We start from the raw sequence: 26,261 nt of genomic DNA on the forward strand, positions 1-26,261 counted from the left end.
CGTTTCTAATCATATACTTACTTTTCTCAAACTGTATGGACCCCTGTTTTAACCCTTATCAATAATCAGTGTCAAGCCACTATGAAGCCACTTTCCTCTTTTTGCTGGAGCAGGGTAAAATGGCTAAATGTCACATGTATTCTTCTGTTGGGAGATCTTTCCCCACTCTTGAGCTGCTTCCCTGAATTTGAGCATTGATTTGTTACTGACATGTCTTCTCTGATTTATTGGTTCTTCTGTTGTGTTTTTTTTCTGTTTGATTCAGTACGAAGTGGGCAGACTTGGGCTGTCTGCATTAGAGTGGGGGTCTCAGTAAAGAGATGGTGTTGGGTTTTTGGGTGAAGTGTCCCTGAGTGGTGATGGTTTTTTTGGTGAAATGTCCTAAGAGGGTGTTGGGTTTTTGGCTGAAGTCTCCTAAGAGGGTTTTGGGTTTGATTTGCAAACTCAGCATCCTGTGGTTCCTGCCTGGGGGAATTATATTTTCAACACGCCATCCAATGTTCATGGCTCACGTCCACCTATGCAAATGGCAGGAGGGTTCTCTGCTTTGCTAGCTAGTTAGCTACTTGGCCAAGTGCCTTGTTTTTTAAACTCAGCTGATCAGTTATAAAGCAGCTCAGCACTTGCCGATGTTTTGTCCGCAATGTGTAGTCCAGCAATCCGCCTCTCGATTGGTTGGCCCGTCCGGCGGTTCTGTCACTGCGCTCATTTTGCCTGAACGAGGTCTGAGAGAGCGCTGACTCTGCAGAAGGACAGTCGATTGAAGGGACTGAATCCAAGCAGGAAAGACGGTGCTTTTCAAGTGCGTTGTGCGTGCGTTTGCGTTCCTGTGTCTGCGTGCGCGCGTGCATGCAACGTGTCTATCTGTACGTGTACATATATGCTCTTGTGTTTGTGTGTACGCAGACAGGTCTGTTTGTGTGCACATGCATACCCTTCTCCCTTTGGCCCCCTGACCTGCTGAGCCTTTAAAGCGGCAGGGACACGGGAATGCTGGGAGATGAAGTCCCAGAGCAAACCCCCTGCGGGTTTACAAACTGCGGGAGCTGGCTGCCGGGTCTCCCCGGCTAGGCCCCAACCCGGGAAGCTGAATACCCACCAACTGACACCAGCGCCGCCAGACCTGCGGGGACGGTCAATGGGCGCTGGGGGGCTCGGCCCCCGAAAGCCGGGCAGAGAACCCCCGAAGGCCATCCTGCCTTTAAAGGCATAAACTGGTCGGTCTTTGTGTTGTGACTGGAGGTTTTGTAATGGCAGAAGGGCAGGGAGATGGGGAAGTAACGAGATGCCACGTCTCATGCTTTGAAATTTCTTTCTACCCCCCCGAGAGTGCTGGCCCAGTGCCCTCTTCACAAAACATCTTATAGATCAGAGATCTGAGTGTTTGGGAAGGTGATTAAAAGAAACTGCAAGATGAAATGTGCAAGCTGCTCTTCAAAAACCCACCATTACATTCTTTACAATTAAAAATTTCTGCATCCAGCATTTCTGTGGTTTCAGATGAGTGTTGGTGTGTTTATTTTTTATTATTTTTTATGATTGCATTATAGATTTACCCCCGTAATGGTATTTTTAAAATGCATAACCAATGTTTTAACTCTTGGAACAGTCTGGCGTGGTTCTACCTCTCACCTAGCCTATTATCCTTCCTGTAACCACTTAACAACGAAGGAATCACAGGGAGTACAACCAGGCGCATACTCTCACGCAGACAACCAAGCAAACGTTTAGGCCTAACTAACGAGGTGTGTGGTTATGTTTATTTGAGCAATGGGTATTTTACAGGGGCAAATATTTCAACGTAATTCTTTCAGCGCTGTGTTTGGACATCATTTAGCCTAAATCCTGTGCCCTGTACAAACCTCCCCCTGCACGTTCAGCCTACATGGTAAATACTCTGTTCTTTTGTGGCAAAATTTGCTGCGGGGTGCGTTTGGCGATTTTTTTTTTTTTCCTTTTCTTTACTCAGAAATAAAGGGATATTTTGGGAGTGGCCTCATATCTACTTTGTCCTTTTAAAGACTACCAGTGAAATTCACAGTCGACAGGTGACTCACGGCGAAGCAAGTTCCTTGAAGGGAGCACGTAGGCTAACGGGTAGACTTTTAACAGCGATCATAAAAGGAGAGAATGGTTCCTAGAATAGCCTTGTCTACATAGTTTGCTATGGGCATGCGCTATTTTTAACACCGCTGACCAAAGCGGTATGTTGGCTGAGGGACATTTTCACGGAATTAAGGAATTGGGACGTTAAGTATGGGGGCTTTTTTTTTTTTTTTTACCTGACCTCTGTCAGTGAAGGAGGAAGGACAGTTGAAATATTTGTTGGTTTTTGAAACCTTTTTTCCTTCCCCAGGAATGTAGCCTAAATACCGTTGTTGCTATGGGCTTTATCCTTGTATGGCAACATCATCCCAGTTCCGTCTCCCGAGGAATTTCCTTTTGTGAGATGGCAGATAATTTAGATAAAGGAAATGGGGGTTGGCAAAATGGACTCGGAATGGAATTGAGCTGTGCCTCCTGGGAGTGCTGCAGCTCACCCTTGTCTTAGTGTGTCATATCAGATAAGGATTTTTATTAATGCTGTAATACTGCGTCGCCGGAGTTATTCCACGTTTTGCACGCGCCTATGAGTGATTCATTTTTAATCGGGTGGAACGGAATTTGCCCTTTGAGAAGATGTTTTCATGCATGTTACTTTCGCCGCCCGTACGGTGAGAGGTCGCAGCTCAAATTATGGCTCTGACCCCCAGAGGGTGAGGCTTCCATTAGTTAACAGCCAGGTGTGACCTCTGACCTTTGAACCCTGTTGTACTGATTTGGTCTGTGGAACTTCCAGAGGCACTAAAGCATTCTTCACGGTGGTGTGTAATCGGCGGCCATGCTTGTAGTTTCCAGTGGGTGTACGTTGTTGCATCTGTCAGGTGTCCTGTAGTCTCTTGGTATGGTGTAAGAGCAAAATTGTTGGATGAGATGTGGGAAACCACTAGCAAGTGCAATGGTTCAGTGTTCATGTGTGGCTGTGTTCTGTTGTTCTGATGTCAGAACGATAACATTTTTTCAGCAGATGATTTCTTTCCTTTACTCACCAATTTATCGTCAGACCTCGCCACCTAAAAAAGGGTAACCCGCCATGTCCCAGTGCCGCAGTGGTTCTCCGACGCAAACGTCCGGACACGTCGTGCCCGTGAGGCGGAACGGTGGGACGCTCCTCCCCCATCCCAGACGCTCGCTGGCGGGTCGTTCCGCGCGTCACGGCCGCTGCGTTCCCAAAAAACCTGACAGGGATCGAAAGCGTGCTCGGAAAAAGCCGTTTCCGGAACGTTCCGCGGTATTCCTCCTGTGGAATCGGGGGAAGCCAGCGATCTGCCGAGCAGGTCCACCGGGAGCCGCTGGACACTGATGAATGAAGCCGGCTGAGGGGGGGGGGGTGGGGGGTGGGGGGGGGGTGTGTTCCGAGCTTTTTAGCAGCGCTGGATGAAGGGCGTCCGGGCGGAATTCAACATTTGAGGATGAACCGTGAACCGGGGGCCCCGCGTTCCCCGGTCCCTCATCCCAGGGGGAGAAGCCCACCTCACCCGGGCCAACGAACCCACCCCAAAAATACCCCCAGGGCAGACCTGCTCAGCCAGGTGTCAGGCCGTGGAGCTCGAGGCCAGCTAACGTCGTTTTCACGCCAAGATGTTTTCCGATGGGGTTGCAGAGGGGCCCGTTCGCTGAGATCAGAGGGGAAAATCCAGACCTGTTCCCCATCGCACGGAAAGCGGAAACTTCGCCGGTCTTCAAACCGAGGCTCGGAAGCGACCCTTTCAGCCAGCCCCGCGTTCATCGTCTGCAATCCGAATTTTTCGCTCTACCGGAGTCGCGCCGCTCTCAAAAACTACTTCCCGAAATCCCCCCCGCAGTCGCCAGGCCTGGCCGTGAAGCGTTCTGTGGAATTAAACAAAATTTTTTTTAAATATAAACACCGCAGTATAAAAACAAGCATTGACTGATTGATCCACGTTTCCACTGTGGTCTTTCACCTCGGTCCTCACTTTCCACCTCTGTCTGAGGACAGGAAGTGCAGCTGGTGTGTTTTTATTCTGCGACGAGCGGGTGGGGAAACGAGGAAGGGGAAACGGGAGCCCCGGTGGGTGTGACGACGCTACGGTGCGAACGCGCTAGCCTGCCCGAAATTAGCGGCACGGTCGCGGTTACCGTTTCCATTCCGCCTTGAAAACGCCCGTCCTCAAGGCCGTCTCTGGTCGTGCTTTTGTTATTATCGCGTGCGGTCCGCTACCCTGGGGCGACATAGCTCAGGAGGTAAGACCGATTGTCTGGCAGTCGGAGGGTTGCCGGTTCAAACCCTGCCCTGGGCGTGTCGAAGTGTCCTTGAGCAAGACACCTAACCCCTAACTGCTCTGGTGAATGAGAGGCATCAATTGTAAAGCGCTTTGGATAAAAGCGCTATATAAATGCAGTCCATTTACCATTTTACCCGTGGTGTGTACTGTAGTGAAAGTTGCTCACTAACGGCCTTAAATTCGCACTTACCCCGGTAACTAGGGTTACTAGGGCTCTGCCCTGTCGGGTGACATCATGGCCGCAGCTGCTTGATGACATCACGGAGGGCCGGTCCGGAGCGTGGCTCGGGTTATGGTGGGAGCTCTGGGGAAGACAGCGCAGGTCACGGGGGGTGGTCTGTGGCATGAGGAGGCTCCAGTAGCTCATATCTCCGGGTTGCTCTTCTCGAATATGGCCGACGCTAGCAGACACGGCGCTAGCCTGCGCGTCTGCGCAGTAGGATTGAAAGGACTCTGTGTCTTGTGTCCTAAGGATTACCGTCTTTTTTTATTTTTACCTTTTTTTTATATGCGCCCCAACTGGCATTTGGGTGGAGGCAGCCGTGGTCATGAGTGGCTAATGCTAACAAACGAAGCCACCCTGGAAGGCTTTGTCTCTCCCTGTGACCTTCCCAGGGGCGACATAGCTCAGGAGGTAAGACCGATTGTCTGGCAGTCGGAAGGTTGCCGGTTCAAACCCCGCCCTGGGCGTGTCGAAGTGTCTTTGACCAAGACACCTAACCCCCCAACTGCTCTGGCGAATGAGAGGCATCAATTGTAAAGCGCTTTGGATAAAAGCGCTATATAAATGCAGTCCATTTACTCATAGATGCCTCTTAATTAATTATAATCAACTTTTCTTGACAGGAGATTTATCGTTGTATCTAAGCAGAAGACCCATTACGTTTTGGTTTGATGGCTCTTTGTCATTTCCATGTTTCTGTAGCACGGCCATACCACAAATACTTTTTTCAGTTCTTGCCACACCGCCGGCTCCTTGCTCTCGACACGAGGTCTTCCGTGTCTCCGTGGCGCCGTCGAAAACCGAAGCATTCCGTCTGATGCCTCTTCTGAATAATTTATGACGGGGGCGTGGCCTGGGACAGTTCTCCGTGAACATTCTGTGCTGTAGTACAGGTGCGGGAGCCCGGTGTAGGCTGAGGAGCAGGGAGGGAATGCGGTCCTGAGTATCTTGAGTGTAGATACTGCATGCGTCGCGCAGCGGCTCGAAATGCGACGCCGCAGTCCTCCCCCGTGTCAGACACGCGACGCGTCCAATCGGGAGCGCCGATCTTGGCTCGGACGTCCGTTTGCCGGAAGTGCACCGCATGGTGGAGGTGGACTACTGGATTGTTTATGAGACCGGTGGGATAGTGTCGAGAGATCATTTCGATCTATGGTTGCCGGGTTACCACAGAAACGCACTGAGCGCGTGTAGCATCCGGTGATATTTAACAGGAAAAATGAAACCCCGTTCTGTCAGATGTGTTTGCTGTTACTTAGCCTATGAGGATGAAATATATACTATATAACTTTGTTTAAAAAAAAAAAAAATCAGATTTCATTTGAATGCTTTCACAACACCGCTGCAAAAACCGGTCCTCTCATTTGCTACTCTAACACGATCACCTTCAGGCTTTTCACCGGCATCTCGCAGACAATCAGAGACGCCGCAGTGAACTGTGTTGGGGGGGAGCAAAGGAGCAAAGTTCTTAAATACATTACAGGCGTTTAGCAGACACTCTTATCCAGAGCGACTTACACAACTTTCACACAGCATTTTACATTGTATCCATTTATACAGCTGGATATATACTGAAGCAATGCAGGTTAAGTACCTTGCTCAAGGGTACAACTGCAGTGTCCTTACCTGGGAATCGAACCTGCGACCTTTCGGTTACAAGCCCAGTTCCTTACCCACTGTGCTACACACCGTCCTTCCCAGTTACGCCACCAGGAGACATTTGGCTAACTTTCAGGATTTTTGTTATTTTTTTAAAGCAGGACATGGCAGATGTTGAGGCTGAGGGCGAAGATGAGGGGGGGGGGGGGTAGAGCACGTGCTTTCATTTCTGGGATCACCCAGAGTTCTCCAGGGGGATAAAATAATGAAACTGTAGTCGGCAGTCCCATCTGGTGCTGGTTTAGTTCTTGGTATCGATCAGAGTCGTAATCCTTGAAGGATTTCGCCAAAGATATCCCACGGTGGCTCCCGCGTAGGGAAAAAGGAAGAGGTTTTCGGGGAGACCGCGAACGCCGTTCTCTCGGGTTCCCACGATGCCCTGGGGCTGAAGCCGGTGGGGGGGCGGTCGCCCCACCGCGCGTCCGCAGGGGTCCTCGTCCGTCCTTGCGGGAGCGGACGACGAGCTGCCGCGTGCATTTAAGTTTGCGTGCGAGTCGCCCTGGCGATCACCCTGGAGACCCGACTGGCTAATCGGGGGACGCTCACGGTTCACGGACGCGGTGGGATCAGCCAAATTAAAGGCTCCGCCTCGTAGGCCGTAGGCCGCCTCCGCTTTTCGGCTACGAAAAACCCGTCCAGCTGCCGAAGCGCGCCAGGATCACAGGGATCGGGTTGCTAGTGGAAACCTGAGCGCTCCAGCTAGAGGACTGCAGTTCTAAATATGGGTCTGGAGTCTTTTCAAAGAGGATTCTGGCCCTTTATTTATTCCCCACCCCCTCACTGTGTTTTCTTTATAAACTCATGTACCCACAATTCTTCTCGTAAACCTCAGGGCAGAAGCAATATTGTTCCAATCCCCCCCCCCCCACCCCCAATCCCAATCGCTCAGTTTTTTGGCTGAGGCCTTCGTGCTCAGCTGCAGGACATGTTGGTTTTGGTTAACGGGGGGGGTGGGGGTGGGGCGGGGGTGGGGAGGCGGCTGTAGTGTTTTTTTTGGAGGGAATGGTCGCCGAGAAACTCCACTGTCGCCCGGGGACCCGCCCAAACGAGGTCGCGTCCCAGAAGCGGAACGCGTCCGGCGGAAGCCCTCGGCTCCGGAACGAGATCCCCCCCCCCCCCCCCCCCCTCCCGAGAGAGAACTGCGGTCACCTGACCACTCGGCGAGGCTTCCGCTCCGGTACGTCACTGCGTTTAATCTCTGAAGAGGTTTCCTAAGGAAAAAAGAAAAAAAGGTGAACACTAAATCTCCCTGTTGTTCCAATGGCGGGGGAGGGCGGGGGTTGGGGGGGGGGGGGAAAGTATGTTAATCTTTCTCCTTTTGAAGAAAAAGAAATGAATCTCTCTCTCCCTGCCGATGCGCTCGAACGCGTTTTTTTTTTGTTGCTTTGGAGCGTCGTACCCGAACACGCCTGGCTAATTGTGCGCGGCTTCCCCCCCCCCCCGGAGGTGGAGGAGCGGGAGCCGTGCCAGGCCTGCTGCGCCGGGAGGCCTGCTGCGCCGGGAGGCCTGCTGCGCCGGGAGGCCTGCTGCGCCGGGAGGCCTGCTGCGCCGGGAGGCCTGCTGCGCCGGGAGGCCTGCTGCGCCGGGAGGCCTGCTGCGCCGTCGAGCACTTCCTGCGAACCGCCGGCGCTCGCGTCCGCGCGCCCCGGAGCGGCCGCTCTCCGAGGGACCTCCCGACGGAGGCTTCCGGAAAGCTCCGAGCGCACGCCGCGCCTGGAAGCGCTTTCGAAGCACATCCCGGACGAAGCTATTTAGCGGCTGAATGTGTTCATTTGAACGTTTTATTTGTTTTATTTTTTGTTTGTTCGTTTGTTTGTTTGTTTTTGAACCCGGGGCAAATGTTCCCCTCCCTCCTCATTATTATTATTATTATTATTATTATTAATTGTAAGAAGATGCTTGTCGAATAGAACGCGCCGTGACTTGGTTGTTTGCTAACGATTGCGCTCGTCGACCGCGATTCATATTTAATAGCGAAGGCTGTCTGTTTTCTTCCGCGGCGCTACAGACAGAACGAAGTTCTTCTGCTGGAAGTGTGTGCGAGGTTGTCTGGTCTTGCCTGCCGTTCCAAACGCTAGGCTATCTCTCTCAGCTGCCCGGCCGAAGTGTGAAACTTTATTCGCAGCGTTTAATCCAAGATGTCCGCGCGAAGTCCAGCTTCCTGTTCGACGTTAGCTCGTTTCCGTAGCTTACAGGCTCTTTTTAAAAAAAGAAAAACAACATTTTCCCCCAATGCCTTAATCTATGTTCTTAAAATGCTTTCTAGTCAATGTGTGTAAGATTACTCTTTATCTTATCTTAAGATGCGCGGCAGGACCAACATGCGTGTGCAAGATATCTTTCCAAGACGGGAGTCTTGCTACTGGAACTAGCGCCACGCTTACTGGTTTTGTTTTTGTGATCATTATGCTTAAGTATGGCATTTTTACCCCAATACACCCCCCCCCTCAAGCCTTGCTGGTCCAGGATCAGTTTTGGTACGTAACTAGTAGTGGTTTCAGTAAGGATGCGAATAAAAAAAAAAGGTTATCCAGGATCAGTGCGTGGGCCTGTATTTCTGCGGGGGACAGCGTGTAGACCTTGTGTCCTGTGCGGTTCGGGAGCTTTATCACAGCTTAGCGGGGCGATTAGAGACGCTCTCCAGTGCCGCATTAATCCATCTGCTGGTCGTCTGGGCCCATACGGCCACGGAAAAACCCTGAACTGTTTGTTCCACAGTTTATTAAAGGCAGGTCCTACTTCCTACTTGAACCCCCCCCATTGGTGGACGAGGCAGAGATTTGCATCGACTTTCGCAAGGCCGCTCTTTCTGCAGCCCCAAGCAGCCGATCCCAGATTCACGATCCCACACATATTCTCTGTTCCCAGTGCCGTGTGCCGATAGCAGATGCAGCCGAATCGCGTTAACAACAGGCTTAGCAGTATCACAGGGACAGTGATGTAATGTAGCCTACACTCCCCCCACCCCCACCCCCCTCCAGTCAGTGGACCTTGCCAACAAATAGACCTCCCCCGCCAGACCACCTGACTACTAGCGGAGAGACAAACACTGGAGCGGGGGAAATTACATCATCGTTCCTCCTCGCCGCCTGTGTCTGTTAGGGCGGGATGGTTTTCTGAGCCTCAGGAGCCGTGCGGTGCCGTCTCTGCGGACCCCGGAGGATGATCTCTGAGAGAGGGAGAGAGAGAGAGAGAGAGAGAGAGAGAACGAGGGGGGGGGGAGCGAAATGGAGGTGGAGAGGGAGAGCAAGAGACCGAGAGTGAGCAGGAGAGACAGAGCGAACAAGTGCAAAGGAGGAACTACAAAGATTTGTTTTCTACATTTCCCCCCGCTATTACACAAGGAATGCACACTAGGGGATTTTTTAACAAAGGCCCCGTTCGACTTGATCCGAGCCGCTTCTCCGCGTACGTGCTTCGCGTCCTGCCCATTTCAAAGCGAGCAAGCGCCGGAGAGACTTTCTGCGTGCGTTTCGGGAGTCGACGACGACCATCTGCCGTTCCGCTCTGGGATTCGGGAGCGATTGCTCGAACGTGCCCGGCGTGCCCGTGGGTACGCGGCCGGGGACCGTCTCCAAGCGGCGGCGGGGGAGGCGTTCGGTCGTACGCGAGGTGGCACGTGACATCCGTAAATTTACTCCGGGCCCTGGAAAAAAACCCTCTGGCCTGAGTGGGCTATCGAATATCTATGGACTGCATTAATATAGCGCTCTCATTCGCCAGAGCAGTTAGGGGTTAGGGGTTAGGTGTCTTGCTCAAGGACACTTCGACACGCCCAGAGCGGGGTTTGAACTGGCAGCCCTCCGACTTGCCAGACAATCGGTCTTACCTCCTGAGCTATGTCGCCCCGAGGTGGCACGTGACATCCGTAAATTTACTCCGGGCCCTGGAAAAAAAACCCTCTGGACCGAGTGGGCTATCGAATATCTGGACTAATCGAGCCCTTCCGGAATAAGACGCCGGTTCGTCCCTTCACCGGTAGCGCTCTCGTGGTTTGCCCGCGCTCTCCGTGCCCCGCGTTCTCCCTGCGCGGTATTCTTAAACGAACCGCATGTCTCCAGTTGCGGCCTACCGGAAAATTCGCACGTGGTGGCAGACTTAACCGAACCGGTTGTCGTAGGACACTGCCGTTGTACCCTTGAGCAAGGTACTTAACCTGCATTGCTTCAGTATATATCCAGCTGTATAAATGGATACAATGTAAAATGCTATGTAAAAGTTGTGTAAGTCGCTCTGGATAAGAGCGTCTGCTAAATGCCTGTAATGCAATGGATCGGGGTTCTTCTGGACGCCAGAAGCCAGAGGCTGAGGATTTTGGGGGCGTGTCGCAAGACAGACGTCGAGGACGTCTCGAGAGCAGGTGTGATGGCCTAATGTTCAGCCAGCTGAACACGAGAGGCCCCCCGAGACGTTTATGGCATTTAAATCAGGTTTTTCCAGATCGATCAGGAGAGAGTCACTTTTTTTTTTTTTTTTTTTTTGCTACACGTGCTTCTGAGCATAACACAAAAATGTGCCCCGGGACTTGAACACTGGGACAGAACGGGCTGTTTTCGTGCCCCCACCCCCACCCCCACACGGAGGCATTAAGGATCCTCACTCGTTGAGCGTCAAACGTCACTTCCATCGTTTCGTCTTGGCCGATGGTAATTTCAGCATTTGATGCCATGGCTCGGTCTTTCAGAAGGGCGTTGACGCAAAAGGAATAATGGGAGTGCATCGCTTTAGTTGTAAAGTTCCCACATGTCCGGGACGGAGCGTTGCCGCGTCTTCAAAATGGTGGTGGAAACCCTGGGTCACCTCGAGGACCATCCTTCTCCAGCTCTGTGGTCAGTCGGTGGGTGGGGTGGGGGGGGGGTTCGTTTTTTTAAGTTTTTGGCCTGCAAGTTTTGGTCCACTCCCCTTGTCACCACGAAGGGGGGGAGGGGGGAATAGGAGAGGAACAAAAATGTGACTCAGACGCGCACTAACTTTAGCCCCCGGGTTCTAGAGAGCAGAGGAACCTTGGTTTCCATAGGAGCTAAAAAAAAGACTGGGGCCTTCTTCTGAGACGAGAACGTTTAGGCCTGGCCTTCGGTCGACTCTTAACCTCACCCTCCACCAACCCCCCCCCCCCCACACCCGTAGGCCCGCGCTGACCCGAGCGAGCCGAACTCACGCCCCCCCCCCCCCGAACGCTTGCAGCCCGCCCGGAATGTGTCACTCGTGCTATTTTTAGGAGAGAGTGACGCGATGCCCCCCCCTCTGCCCCCCCCCCCCCCCCCCCCCACCGAAGGCCGGGAGACGTCCGCTCGCCGCCGCACGTCCGCCGCACAAAGCCGGGAGTGTGTCCGGCTGCCGGGGGAATAGAGAGGGCTCTGATCCAGGGGGTGGGCGTCCGAGATTCTTTTTCTTTGTCTCTCTCTCTCTCTCTCTCTCTCTCTCTCAATATAATGCGGTGGTTGTGATGCTGTGAGAAATTGTGATGGACAGAAATGGCACGCGTATCTGAATTGACCTCCGCCCCTTCTGAGAGTCTCCTTCCCGCCCCTCGCTTGATATGATGTCACGCTGACATGGGTAACCTTGCATTGTCTCCACCCCCCCCCCCCCCCCCACTCCGCTGAAACTGAATCTTTTCCCGTCTTAATGAATGATTAATATGGGGATGTGTTGAAAATATACAGCATCATATTTCCTTTGGATGCGAATATCGCTGTGCTTACGTTTATTGGTGTCTGTTTCCTGGAAATAGCCCCGTGTGGGTGGGGTGGGGGGTGGGGGGGCGGGGCGTTTATGCTGAGGACACCAGCGTTCCTCAGGGAATCGATCGCGTGTCACTTCCTGCGTTTCCTTAAGCGAAACGGCCCTCTGATTGGCCGTCGCAGACGGGGGCGAGCGATAAGCACCTATGGATTCCTCCTTGAAGTGTGGCAGCCCAACGGGTGCTGGGGGACGAGTGGAGGGGTGGGGTGGGGGGGGGGGCGTGAGCTGGAGCAGGTGAGTCAGAAGCCCGCTTTGTCCCGGGATCACATGACACCGACGCTCCCGCTCGCGACGCGGAAAAGCCGAGCGGACTCCGGAATGCCAGGAGCCTCCCGGGAATGCCGCGGACCCTTCGTTTCCCGCCAACCTTTTCGCGGGCGGGGGAGTCTGCGCCCTCCTCGCTTTAAGCGTTCCGTTCGGCTTCTGCAAGCTCTTGGAAAAGCAGCACACTACCGCAAACAGGACAGGAAGAGGAAGCAAATGGGGAAACAAATCACACTACAACAACTTCCTGGGAAACAATCAAGACTACATCAACTTCCTGGCTGCATTCTTCCCAAACATCGCCGTCTTCTCTGCGTACCCCGGGACGGTATTTTCCCTCACGGGTCTTCGCGGACCCCGGCGTGCAGGGCGTGCCAAGGAGAGAGGGTCCCGCAACGGCGGTGGTGTTCCACCTCGGTCCCGCGCGAGAATGAGTAAAAATTTAAAAAGTGAGGACCTGCATTGCGAGGTCCGGCACTTTTGCTCGCACGCTGTGTTTTCTCCGAAGGCCCTTCGTATTCATCGCGTCTCCCGTGCCCCAAAACGAGCTTCCTAGCTCGTAGCAAAAGTTTCCAACCGCAGCGACGTTGAACCGCAGGGCAGAGGGAACACGCGTTTTAAATAGCCGGCGTTTATCTGCGTTCGCGTGCATGAGTCGGCACATTCCTTGGCCCGGCTGACGTGACAAGCCCTGTCCCTTGAAATGGATTTTTTTTTACTCCGGGCTACAGTCGCTGGAATCTCTTTTGATTCGTTTTTGCGCGTTGCGTTAGGCAATCTTTTCATACCTGTCTGTCATACTGACGGGGGGTGGAAGATTCCTGACCGATAAAACTAACAGGGAACGGGAGTTGTACTAGTTTGCTAGTTTGTAGCCTACTTGGTAGGATTGTTGTCTGCTGAACAGGTTACTCTACAGGGTTGGAGTCCTGATCGATGTGGTCACTTCTGGCACTACGATCCTTACTTCATTCTAGTGTGTTTCTTTTGCACCTCTTACACCGTGAACCAATGCACTTGTTGTACGTCGCTCTGGATAAGAGCGTCTGCTAAATGCCTGTAATGTAATGTAATGTAATGAGTTGCGTAAAAGCAACCGGGCGTTAGCGGACGATTCGCGTCCCTTTGCGGCGTGCGTATCTACGAGAAATCTGGTTTATAGGTGGTCAATAATGGAGAATGCGAGCATTTATTGTGCCAGCGCGAGGCTAAAGGTCAGAGGTCAGAGTTCAGAAGGGAAAACTGGCACGGCGCCCGGCACAGCCTCTTCAGACCTCCGTCGTCATTACTTTAATGGCAGGATGCTCTGGCGGACGAACGCGTTTCCTGTGGTGGAGCTTTCGCACCGCAGAGCGTCCGTTGCCTCTGTGCCGCTGCGGGGTAACTTGGACGCATCAGATCGGGATATGGAGGCCTCAGCGTTGTAGTGGAGGAAACAGAGCTTTCGGTGTTGAGAACGTGGAGCGGGGTCTCTGGCGGGGCACGTGAGGAAGAGGGGGGGGGGGGCCTGTTTCCACGGTAACGGATGAGCTGGGGGGGAGGGGGTTCGATAGACTAGCCGGTCCCGCTACCTGCCTCCGTGTTTGTTGCGATCCTGTTTTGGGACAACGCGTCTCTCCTAGGCTACAGTGCGGGCTATCAAAACTTTACCACAGTTTAACGCCTGCGGGCGCTAGCTAGCACAGCCGGTGTTGTGTTGTGTTGAGGGGGGGGGGGGGGAACATGTTCCCGCTGTTGGTATTCCTGTAATGGGCCCCTGAGGCTGTCGTCTCATCGACCGCTTAGGGCTGGGTGAAGAAAGGTTTAAATGAACAGGAGCTCACCCCCCCTCTGCTCTGGAAGAGATGGGCCTGATGGAGATTAATTCCTCCTTGAAGTGTGTTTGTTGCCCTCCCGCCACACCGGCAGGACATCCAATCCCAATGGCCGTATGACCTTTCAGTTTGAGCCAGTGCCCGCCCTTGACTTTATGACCCCCACTGTTTAGACCGGTGGGGGTTGCCAGATTTAACCCAGTCAAATCCCCATTTGTAAATACAGGGTGTTAGTCCATGACTCGCCTTGTCATTTAGGCTAATTACTACACTACTTAACAACCCCTAAAAACAATGTTCTTTACGTGCTTGGCTAGCAGTGCGCAGAGAGAGAGAGATTCTCAGGATGCTTCCTTCAGCTTTGTTAAGCTTTTATGTTTGGGAAGAATGCAGCCAGGAAGTTGTTGTAGTCTTGATTGTTTCCCAGGAAGTTGTTGTAGTGTGATTGTTTCCCCATTTGCTTCCTCTTCCTGTCCTGTTTGCGGTAGTGTGCTGCTTTTCCCAAGAGCTTGCAGGCAGATTCTGAACAAGTATTTGAGCTTGTTCTGCAATAAAACACTGTAAAAATAAATATATATATATATATATATTAGATTAAGGGTTACACTGGTGTGTCAGTTCAAAAGAACACGTAAGCCTCCAGGTCTGAATCATCATGCCAGAAGATAATTTTTTTTTTTAAATGATGATGATTATTATTTTTGTGCAGAGTAAGCATGCCGTGCATTCCGGCGTTTCATGAGACAAAATATTTGGAGCCGGAGAGAGAGAGTGAAAGTGACGTCTAGGTACGCAAGGCCTTTTTTTTTTTTTTTTTTCCCCGGTTCTTTTCCGTAAATGATTCCAGCGCTAGTCTATTTTTGTTTTTAAACGTGCTGGGCGGGATACCGTGGAGTCTTCCGTCTACAGCGAGCTTCCAGTGTTACCACGCGCACGGGCGCATTCATATTTTACAGGCGTCTCTCCTGGCGTGAAAGGCATCTTGGGTGTTTCTGTGGGACCCCAGGGAAGGTGAGCGGTTGGACATTTGGAGAATTTTAAATGGACCTTCTAAGGCAGTGGTCTGGAACCCTGGTCCTGGGAGAGCCACAAGCTCAGCTCAGCCTCAGTTCAGACCAAAGTAACCAGGTGAAGGTGATTAGCATTAAATCATTAAAGTGCGGAGTAAGTGTAGCACAGTGGGTAAGGAACTGGGAACTGGGCTTGTAACCGAAAGGTCGCAGGTTCGATTCCCGGGTAAGGACACTGCCGTTGTACCCTTGAGCAAGGTACTTAACCTGCATTGCTTCAGTATATATCCAGCTGTATAAATGGATACAATGTAAAATGCTATGTAAAAGTTGTGTAGCTTGGATAAGGCGTCTCTAATGCTGTAATGTAATGTATGTATGTAACACGAACAGAGAAGTACAGGACCAGGTTGCACTCCCGTTCAAGGTCAGTGTCTTTGTGATTGCTTGGGGTGGTCATGAACCCTTTAAAACTGACGTAGGCTGTTGACTTGGAAGAGAAACGTTCTCTCACCCAAGAATGCTGATGTCATTTCTAGATCTTGAGGGCTTTAAACCTGTGTGTGTGCATGCTCGCTGTCTCTCACCTGGGGAGTTGACAGGTGGAGGACGAACGACCCCCCCGAGGTAAATTTTTGCGATGCAAAACAGCGCGCGGAACGCTCGCGCCAGCAGCAGGCCGAGGAAGGTCTCGATAAGACGACGCGGCGGCGCGAACGTCGCGGGCTCTCTGAGTTTCCTCGCCGGCTACTGGAGATAAACATGGATTTTCCCTGTCCCGAAGAGCACGGTGGAAGCCAGTTGTTTTAACGAGCGCGTTAATCTGTCTGGTATCACGAACGCCTTTCCTGTCTGGAGCGGTCTGTCGTCCTGGGCATCGTACGTGTCTGGTTTTGGGGGGGGGGGGGTGTAGAGAGTGCTCTTCAGATGCTCAGCCCTAGATAAGTAACTCCACAATCCCCACCAGCCAACTGTTTTCTGTCTGAACTCTCTTTGCACGCTCTTTCTTGTTCTTTGTTGTGGCACGTCGTGGTTGTCACCTTGTCCATAGGTGTGTAAGTCCTTCTGGATCGTTTAGCACCTGCTAAATTAATACAGTGTAAAAAAAAAAACATTTCTGCTGTTATTTTGCCCGTTCTGACCCTTCCTCCTGTTTGGAGAGATCGGCTTTTCCTTAAATTGAGTTTATTTAACGGACAAACAATAAAGGATGTCGCAGTTCCAGTTCCTTCAGTTCCTCCCAACCCTTAACATTAACATGACTTTGCCAGTCAGTGGTTTCCCCTTGTGGTATGTTTTCTAATGGTAGTGCTGTATGAGTTAGGTAGTGCTCTGGCCTTGAGCTGGTTGTTTGGAGACAGCATCGTTACTGTAATTGAGCATAATAGACAGGGAGCTAAGCTGAACTTGCTTGCAGATGTAGCCTATAAACTACTCCTGAGCTAATACCGCTGTGCTTTGGCCGCCGGTTCAGTTGTAGCACAGTCCCAGTCACCAGGAACTTCTCAGTATCGAGAGAAGGAAGGATGAACACTTTCAAACGATAATTCAAAAGCTAATTTTAAGTTTGCTTTATTTATATTCCGACCAGAAGCTTAAAATGTCCCAACGAATTGCATTCCATACTCATGAAACATTCGGCATGTACTTGCTTGGCCAAAATGAATGAGTGAGTGATGCTTCAGTACTAAATAATTGAATGCTTATTTACAGTACAAGCGGAGTTCTCCAGTTCAGTGTGTTGTTTAACCAGCCTTATTTTTCACATCTTTATTCAAACCTCGGAGAACCATTGAGGGGAGAGGCCCTCATTTACAACACTGCCGGGGTTGAGTCTTGGTCTTGATCATTTTTGAGAAGTTCATGTCAGTGTGGTTCACTGCTAGCCTTGTCTTCTCAACATTCTCCCCAACAGAAATGAAGAAGTCTGAGGGTCCCTTAAAATCCTGAGCCGGACAGGGCCGTGAGCCAGAGGGGCCCGTCCGAGGCTCCGCCCCCGCCCACGCGGCGGGGGGGGGAGGAGGAAGACGGCGGGGCGGCCGTCCGTCCGGGGAAGATGGGGGACGGGGGCGTGGGCGTGGGCGTGGGCGCCGGGGGAGAGAGGGCGAGCCACTCCCACGTCCTGTTCGACCGCTTCGTCCAGGCCGGCACCTGCAAGGGCACGCTCAAGGCCTTCCAGGAGCTGTGCGACTTCCTGGAGCTCCGCCCCAGCGAGTACCGCGTCTTCTACCACAAGCTCAAGTCCCGCCTCAACCACTGGAAGGCCAAGGCCATCTGGGCCAAGCTGGACAAGCGGGCCTGCCATAAGGACTACAAGAAGGGCCGGGCGTGTGCCAACTCAAAGGTAGCGGAACGCCATTTTGAAGACTTCTCTCAGTCTAGAAGTTTCTGCCGACGCAGTAGAAGAACTTCATTGTTTGGCTAGTAAAGATGTAATTAGCATAAACGAAAGGAGGTTATATTAATGTTGTTAATATTACTGTGCCTTCGGAAGATCAAATTTGTAGTACTTTGTCCAGTTCTGGGAGCTGGATTAATATGCTTTATGATATGCGTTGTTTGCTTTTGTACTGTGTTCCACTGGGCATGTGCAGCCCCTATTTGAAGCGTTCTGATTGGCTCTCTTCTGCTTCTGCAAAGTTTTATTGGCTCCCCTCTGCTTCCGCAGCGTTTTGATTGGCTCCCGTCTGCTTCCGCAGCGTTTGATTGGGTCCCCTCTCCTAACGCGGCGTTTTTTGATTGGCTCTCCCCTTCCCCCCCCCTCGCAGTGTCTGATCATCGGCGCGGGCCCGTGCGGCCTGAGGACGGCCATCGAGCTGGGCTTCCTGGGGGCCAAGGTGGTGCTGCTGGAGAAGAGGGACGCCTTCTCCCGGAACAACGTCCTCCACCTCTGGCCCTTCACCATCCAGGACCTGCGCGGCCTGGGCGCCAAGAAGTTCTACGGGAAGTTCTGCGCCGGCGCCATCGACCACATCAGTGAGTGGAGAAACACGCGTTTGAAAGCAACGTGTGTGTGGTGGAGCATTGAGTGTGCCCCCTGGTGGAGCATTGAGGTACTGCGTGAGGGCTCAGTGTAGTGGTGTTCGCTGGTGTCCATAAACAAGCCTGGGCTGGAGCGGGTCTTTAAAGATGCCGATCTCTGTCGCTTTCGCCACGAATGGTAAATGTAGTAACTTGGAAGAAGGATGTAGAAAGATTATCCTTGTGTCTGTGGTGTTGATTTTATGATGTCACTTCCTGTGTGCAGGTATCCGGCAGCTCCAGCTGATGCTGCTCAAGGTGGCGCTGCTCCTGGGCATCGAGATCCACGTCAACGTGGAGTTCAAGGGCCTGGTGGAGCCCCCCGAAGACCAGGAGAACGAGAGTAAGGCCCGCCTCCTTGCGTTGGGCCCTGCCTTGTGAAATTCACTTGGTTTCCTGGTTAGCTGGTGGATAGGATTCTGTTCACCAGTGTGAACCTCATTCACACTTCCTGGTATGGACAGGAAGACCACTCCCACCAAAGAGCTGAGATCCGCATGTGACCGCGTTACCGCTTGTTGATTGGCCGGCGTCTCTGCGTTACAGGGACGGGCTGGAGGGCGGAGGTCAGTCCTCGCACCCACCCGGTGAACGAGCTGGAGTTCGACGTCATCATCGGGGCGGACGGGAGGAGGAACACGTTGCCCGGTGAGGGGACCCCCGGGCGGGACCAGGGAGGGGCGGTCGCTTGTTCGCTCGCTCTCTCTCTCTCTCTCTCTCTCCCTCTCCCTCTCTCTCTCTCTCTCTCTCTCTCTGGAGCCAGCACATTTCTGGAGGCCCTGTCGTAAACGTTGATTTATCGCCCGGCAGTTTTCCTTGTTGCATTTTACTCTCATTCACTCTCACAATCCTTCAGCAGTGGATTTTAAAACTACGAGAGATTTGACCTTTTTTGGCATTCTTCTCCGTGTGGTTTGTTGATGTTAAGAAGTGGCAGTCCTTCGTGTGAGAAGCCATAAACTTTTGCATCGCATCAAATGACTTCTGTGTAGATGTGAAGGAAAGAAATTAATTTTGCAGTCATGACTTTCTCTGGCTTTTCCGAACTCCGACAGTGTTTTTGCGAGTGCGATGGGGCCGTGGTTCCCTGCTTCCCTGACACCGATTTCCTTCTTCCTCCTCAACCCTGACCCTTGACCCTTGACCCCCCCCCACCACCACCACCCCTATCCCAGGATTCCGCAGGAAGGAGTTCCGGGGCAAACTGGCCATCGCCATCACCGCCAACTTCATGAACCGCAACACCACGGCCGAGGCCAAGGTGGAGGAGATCAGCGGCGTGGCCTTCATCTTCAACCAGAAGTTCTTCCAGGACCTGCGGGAGGCCACAGGTCAGACAGCAGCTCTACACGCGTACAGCGCGTGTCACATAACCGCCGCTGTCATTGCCGCTTAGGGACTAGCGCTGGGTTCGCTCACAGTGAGAGTGTAATCCCCACTGAAACGTGGACAACTTTCTAGGTTTACAAAAGACATTGGAGAAATGGCTCAAATTATGCATGGAGATGGTAAGAGAGCGCAAGAGAGCACCTTGAGTTTGCTCGTTTATTTTGCGATTGGTTGGAATCGGCTCGGGTGGGAGCGGGACGCAAGCGAAGCGACCGAATCCCGATGGCGGCCTTGAGGTCGTCCCGGCAAATGCCCGATTAGGAACCTCGCTGAGAGCTTTGTGCCGGGACACCAGCCCGGCCAGGCAAAAAAAGAAAATAATAAATCGCCTTGTTTATCGATTTCCCAGGAATTGACCTGGAGAACATCGTCTACTACAAGGACGACACGCACTACTTCGTGATGACGGCGAAGAAGCAGAGCCTGCTGGAGAAGGGGGTCATTCTCCACGTGAGTGTTCAAAGCACCGGGGGGGAGGGGGCGGGGCTTAGGGTGTCGAGGGGAGGGGGAGGGGGCAGGGGGTGCGTCTGGGCGACACATTCCCCCCTGTCTAGTGGGATTGTCCTGACGTGCACTGTACAGGAACAATCGGCCCACTCAAGCACGCGTAACGAGGCTTAACGTCCCCCTACGCTACTCGCTGCACAGCGAGGCCTGTGGTCTTTGTAGTCACTTGTCTCCTGGCTGGGTGTGCGGTGGGATCTCTTTGAAGTGAGTTCTACCTTCATTAATATTAATCAGGAAGAATCCAGTGCATTTCAGCCCCCCGCCCCCCCATCCGCAGGGCTAAGGGGACACTGCTCACCCCTGTGTTACTATATGGACACTGCTCACCACTATGTTACTATAGGGACACTGCTCACCTCTGCTACTATAGGGACACGGTTCACCTGTGTTACTATAGGAACACTGCTCACCACTGTGTTACTATAAGGACACTGCTCACCACTGTGTTACTATAGGGACACTGCTCACCATTGTGTTACTATAGGGACCTTAGAGTATATAATATGTAGAGACAGCGACTCCAATAGGAACCCATGGGGCGCCTATCAGAACTAGGAACTACCATTTTTCTCGCTCATCAGACACGCTCAGTTGTGTTCTTGGTCACGTGCATACATCAACATGTACACGAGGATAGCACAGGCATTGGCTAAAATAAATAAATAATGTATAAAAAATTATCATCTTTGCTTGTGTGGTAGGAAAAAAATATTTTACTTCGGAAAAATAAGTGATTTTTCGAGTGGAAGTATGCTGCTCACCCCTGTGTTACTATAGGGACACTGCTCACCCCTGTGTTACTATAGGGACACTGCTCACCCCTGTGTTACTATAGGGACACTGCTCACCCCTGTGTTACTATAGGGACACTGCTCACCCCTGTGTTACTATAGGGACACTGCTCACCCCTCCCCCCCTTCCTGCAGGACTACGCGGACACAGAGCTGCTGCTCTCCCGGGGGAACGTCGACCAGGCGGCCCTGCTCTCCTACGCCCGCGAGGCGGCCGACTTCTCCACCAACCACCAGCTGCCCTCGCTGGACTTCGCCATCAACCACTACGGCCAGCCGGACGTGGCCATGTTCGACTTCACCTGCATGTACGCCTCGGAGAACGCCGCCCTGGTGCGCCGGCGCCACGGGCACCAGCTGCTGGTGGGGCTGGTGGGAGACAGCCTTCTGGAGGTGAGAGAGGGGGGGGAGGGAGACAGCCTGCTGGAGGTGAGAGGGGGAGGGAGGGGAGACAGCTGCTGGAGGTGAGAGAGGGAGGGAGGAGGGAGGGGGAGCAGCCTGCTGGAGGTGAGAGGGGAGGGAGGGGGAGACAGCTGCTGGAGGTGAGAGAGGGAGGGAGGGAGGGGGAGCAGCCTGCTGGAGGTGAGAGAGGGAGGGAGGGGGAGACAGCTGCTGGAGGGAGGAGGGAGGGAGGGAGCGCTGAGGTGAGAGGGGGAGGGGACAGCCTGCTGGAGGTGAGAGAGGGAGGGAGGGGGGAGAAGCCTGCTGGAGGTGAGAGAGGGAGGGAGGGAGGGGGAGAGCAGCCTGCTGGAGGTGAGAGGGAGGGAGGGAGGGAGGGGGAGAGACAGCCTGCTGGAGGTGAGAGAGGGAGGGAGGGAGAGAGAGACAGCCTGCTGGAGGTGAGAGAGGGAGGGAGAGAGAGACAGCCTGCTGGAGGTGAGAGAGGGAGGGAGAGAGAGACAGCCTGCTGGAGGTGAGAGAGGGAGGGAGGGAGGGGGAGACAGCCTGCTGGAGGTGAGAGAGGGAGGGAGGAGGGGAGACGCCTGCTGGAGGGAGAGGGGGAGGGGAGACAGCCTGCTGGAGGTGAGAGAGGGAGGGAGGGAGGGGGAGACAGCCTGCTGGAGGTGAGAGAGGGAGGGAGGGAGGGGGAGACAGCCTGCTGGAGGTGAGAGGGAGGGAGGGAGGGGGAGACAGCCTGCTGGAGGTGAGAGAGGGAGGGAGGGAGGGGAGACAGCCTGCTGGAGGTGAGAGAGGAGGGAGGGGAGGGAGACAGCCTGCTGGAGGTGAGAGAGGAGGGAGGGAGACAGCTGCGGAGGGGAGGGGAGGGAGGAGGGAGACAGCCTGCTGGAGGTGAGAGAGGGGGGAGGGGAGGGAGACAGCCTGCTGGAGGTGAGAGGAGGGAGGGAGAGGGAGACAGCCTGCTGGAGGTGAGAGAGGGGGAGGGGGAGGGAGACAGCCTGCTGGAGGTGAGAGAGGGAGGGGGGAGAAGGTGGAGGGAGAGGGGGGAGGGGGAGACAGCCTGCGAGGTGAGAGGGGAGAGGGAAGTGGGAGGGAGAGGGGAGGGAGACAGCCTGCTGGAGGTGAGAGAGGGAGGGAGGGGAGGGAGACAGCCTGCTGGAGGTGAGAGAGGGGGGAGGGGAGGGAGACAGCCTGCTGGAGGTGAGAGAGGGGGGAGGGGGAGGGAGACAGCCTGCTGGAGGTGAGAGAGGGAGGGGGAGGGAGACAGCTGCTGGAGGTGAGAGAGGAGGAGGGGAGACAGCCTGCTGGAGGTGAGAGAGGGAGGGAGGGGGAGACAGCTGCTGGAGGAGAGAGGGAGGGGGAGGAGACAGCCTGCTGGAGGTGAGAGAGGGGGAGGAGGAGACAGCTGCTGGAGGTGAGAGAGGGGAGGGGAGGAGACAGCCTGCTGGAGGTGAGAGAGGGAGGGGAGGGAGACAGCCTGCTGGAGGTGAGAGAGGGGGGAGGGGAGACAGCTGCGGAGGTGAGAGGGAGGGAGACAGCCTGCTGGAGGTGAGAGAGGGAGGGGAGGGACAGCCTGCTGGAGGTGAGAGGGAGGAGGGGGAGACAGCCTGCTGGAGGTGAGAGAGGGAGGGAGGGAGGGAGGGAGACAGTCTGCTGGAGGTGAGAGAGGGAGGGAGGGAGGGAGGGAGACAGTCTGCTGGAGGTGAGAGAGGGAGGGAGGGAGGGAGGGAGACAGTCTGCTGGAGGTGAGAGGGGGGGAGGGAGAGAGCCTGCTGGAGGTGAGAGGGGGGGAGGGAGAGAGCCTGCTGGAGGTGAGAGAGGGAGGGAGGAGAGGGTGAGAGGGGAGAGATGAGAGATGGAGAGGAGGAGGGAGAGAGAGAGATGTGGGAGGTGTGGATTAGATTAGACTTGTGGAGAGTTGCCACCAAGTAGGTGTTTCGGAACTCTGCACATTTTTAAATGAATTATCCTAAATGTAATGAGAATATGCATTTTCTGTGTATAGTATTGTTTCCTGTGCTGTCTGTGATGTGTTTCCTGTGCCGTGTGTGATGCGTTTCCTGTGCCGTGTGTGATGCGTTTCCTGTGCCGTGTGTGATGCGTGTCCTGTGCTGTGTGTGATGTGTTTCCTGTGCTGTGTGTGATGTGTTTCCTGTGCTGTGTGTGATGCGTTTCCTGTGCTGTGTGAGATGCGTGTCCTGTGCTGTGTGTGATGTGTTTCCTGTGCTGTGTGTGATGCGTTTCCTGTGCCGTGTGTGATGCGTTTCCTGTGCCGTGTGTGATGTGTTTCCTGTGCCGTGTGTGATGCGTTTCCTGTGTCTCTGCCCTCAGCCCTTCTGGCCAATGGGCACGGGCATCGCCCGCGGTTTCCTGGCAGCCATGGACTCGGCGTGGATGGTGCGCAGCTGGGCGCAGGGCGGCACGCCGCTGGAGGTGCTGGCCGAGAGGTGAGGGGGCGGAGGGCCATTTCGGGGGGGGGGGGGTCCCGTGCCACTCCGAGTATTCTTCCAGGTAGCTGACGCTAAGGCTATCGCTAATGTGGACGTAATTTCTCACCTCTCTGTCCCTCCCTCTCTCTTTCTCTCCATTTTTTTTCTCTATCTCTCTCTCTCTCTTTCCCCCCCTCTCTCTCTCTCTCTCTCTCTTTCCCCCAAAGGGAGAGCATCTACCGTCTTCTGCCCCAAACCACCCCTGAGAACGTGAGCAAGAACTTCAGCCAGTACAGCGTGGACCCCACCACCCGCTACCCCAACATCAGCCTTCACCTCCTCAGGCCCAACCAGGTGTGTGTGCCCCCCTCCCCAACCCCCACCCCCAACACCCACCGACCCACAAATGCCAAGCTGCCAGGGGAGGGTGTGGCCTCCAACCCCAGAGTCAATGGAGGCCCACCTCCTGTTGATGGCCGACTGAAAATGAACCAATCGCGGGGCTCGCTTTGGGGGAGCAACCCGCATTGATTGCTTCATATGAGTTTGCCACGTTTTAATAACAATGATTGTCATAAAAGTCACAAAATCATTACATTACATTACAGGCATTTAGTAGACGCTCTTATCCAGAGCGACATGCACAACTTTTACACAGCGTTTTACATTGTATCCATTTATACAGCTGGATAAATACTGAAGCAATTTCGGTTAAGTACCTTGCTCAAGGGTACAACGGCGGTGTCCTACCCGGGAATCGAACCTGCGACCTTTCGGTTACAAGCCCAGTTCCTTACCCACTGTGCTACACTCCGTCCAAATCATAATCCCGGACGATCACAATCATGGCCGTCGTAATAATCTGAGCTCTCCCGTAGGTACGACACCTCATCGACACGGGGGAGTCCAGGGACCTGCGCATCGACATGGAGAACGTGGTGAACTCGTCGACGCCCAACCTAACGAGAAACGGTGAGCTCCCGTCCGCGTCCGACCGCGGAGAGAACCCGCGCTCGCTACCGCACGCGGCTGCTTTTCAGGCGTTTGGGCGCTTTTACGGAGCAGTCCTCCAGTAATACGCTCCGCGCTCTGGCCAATAGACCTGCGCTCGGTTGCGTCCCTTCGACAAATGATCTCATTTAGGTGGGGCTTCACCTGGAGCCGCTCCAGCCATTTTGGCTCTGGCCAAAAAACAATGCTCAGTGCAGATTGGCTCTGGCCAAAAACAATGCTCAGTGCAGATTGGCTTCTCACGATCTGAAAAATCCCGTTCTGGACCCCTTAGAAAGGGTCCTGGGTTTGGGACTGTTGTAGTTTTTGCACCGTAGTTGTGAAGTGTCGTCGTGTACTGTTTTTCTGAAACGCAAAGTGTATTTTCATTGTAGACGGCGTCCATTTTCGGGATCTTGCGCGAGGTAAACGTACTAATGAAAATGCGTGATGGAACTGCTGGCTTTAAAATGAGCTTGATTGCTGCTATGTGAGTGTATAACTTGTGAGTTTTTTTTTTTTACATAGATGAGCCACGTAGCAGATCCGTATGGCTTGCGGAGTGGAGAGAACACTGATTTTTACTTATTTTGCGTTGCATTGTTTCTGGATGTAACCCCTACCAGCTCGCATGTGTATCTGTTCCAATAATACCTCAGAAATGAGCAGTGGCCTAATCATAACACTCTAACGGTTAGCGACAAGTGTAACGATTTCTGAATGTTGAATCTTCTTACTTTGCTGACTTTGTATTTGCATTTAAATTCATATATACCGTTGGGTCCTTGGAAATGCTACGTTTTTCCGAATGCTGGTTTGATCATGTGACTTAAGGAGGAAAGGTGATTGGTTCCCAATGTTGATGTCGGGCGTGGGATTCGTCGGGCTGCGTCACTCAAAGAGCTGCGTCGCCGGGCGTTTTTTTTCTCTTCCCAGAATCCATTGCGCGCTCCAGCAAGCTCCTGAGCTGGTGCCAGCGGCAGACGGAGGGCTACCGGAACGTGGCGGTGGCCGACCTCACCATGTCCTGGAAGAGCGGGCTGGCCCTGTGCGCCGTCATCCACCGCTTCCGGCCCGACCTCATGTGAGCCGCGACCCCGCGAGGCGCCGCCGTCCCCCCCCTCCCCCTCCCCGTCGGCCTCCCTCCCACACTGTGACTCGCCTTTTAGCGTCTTGGCTAACAAAAATTTTGAAGTGCCTCGTTTCCGTCTGTCGTGAAAATCAACAAGAATGGTCAACCGGGTCTGTGTTTTCCCCTGGTGGATTGTGGGATAGCCCGAGGCGGGTCAACGGATATGCCTGAAAACAATATTTCGCTGTGCGGAATCCTGAAGCGTCGATCCAGCACTGCACCTGTGCGCGCAGTTGTTTTAACACAAGTAAACACGCTTCATTTCCATATTTAGACGTACGTAAGGGTGTGTTTTAATTTACATTACATTACATTACAGGCATTTAGCAGACGCTCTTATCCAGAGCGACTTACACAACTATTTTACATAGCATTTTACATTGTATCCATTGATACAGCTGGATATATACTGAAGCAATGCAGGTTAAGTACCTTGCTCAAGGGTACAACGGCAGTGTCCTTACCCGGGAATCGAACCTGCGACCTTTCGGTTACAAGCCCAGTTCCTTACCCACTGTGCTACACTCCGTCTCTAATGAGGG

At 53.5% G+C, this 26,261-nt stretch overlaps 1 protein-coding gene across 1 annotated transcript in view; it reads left to right on the plus strand.

The window, feature by feature from the left end:
* Nucleotides 1-26,261, plus strand: part of mical3a (microtubule associated monooxygenase, calponin and LIM domain containing 3a) — a 101,612-nt gene that overhangs the window by 25,888 nt on the left and 49,463 nt on the right. Inside the window, 11 exon segments of the mRNA XM_064319323.1 lie at nucleotides 16,977-17,405; nucleotides 17,830-18,037; nucleotides 18,309-18,425; nucleotides 18,629-18,730; nucleotides 19,258-19,413; nucleotides 19,821-19,921; nucleotides 20,905-21,162; nucleotides 23,500-23,615; nucleotides 23,825-23,951; nucleotides 24,476-24,569; nucleotides 25,524-25,671. Of these exon segments, the coding sequence (XP_064175393.1) occupies nucleotides 17,118-17,405; nucleotides 17,830-18,037; nucleotides 18,309-18,425; nucleotides 18,629-18,730; nucleotides 19,258-19,413; nucleotides 19,821-19,921; nucleotides 20,905-21,162; nucleotides 23,500-23,615; nucleotides 23,825-23,951; nucleotides 24,476-24,569; nucleotides 25,524-25,671 (1,715 nt within the window). The 5' untranslated portion in view covers nucleotides 16,977-17,117.

Source organism: Anguilla rostrata, chromosome 19 (assembly GCF_018555375.3).
Source record: "Anguilla rostrata isolate EN2019 chromosome 19, ASM1855537v3, whole genome shotgun sequence".
NCBI lineage: Eukaryota > Metazoa > Chordata > Actinopteri > Anguilliformes > Anguillidae > Anguilla > Anguilla rostrata.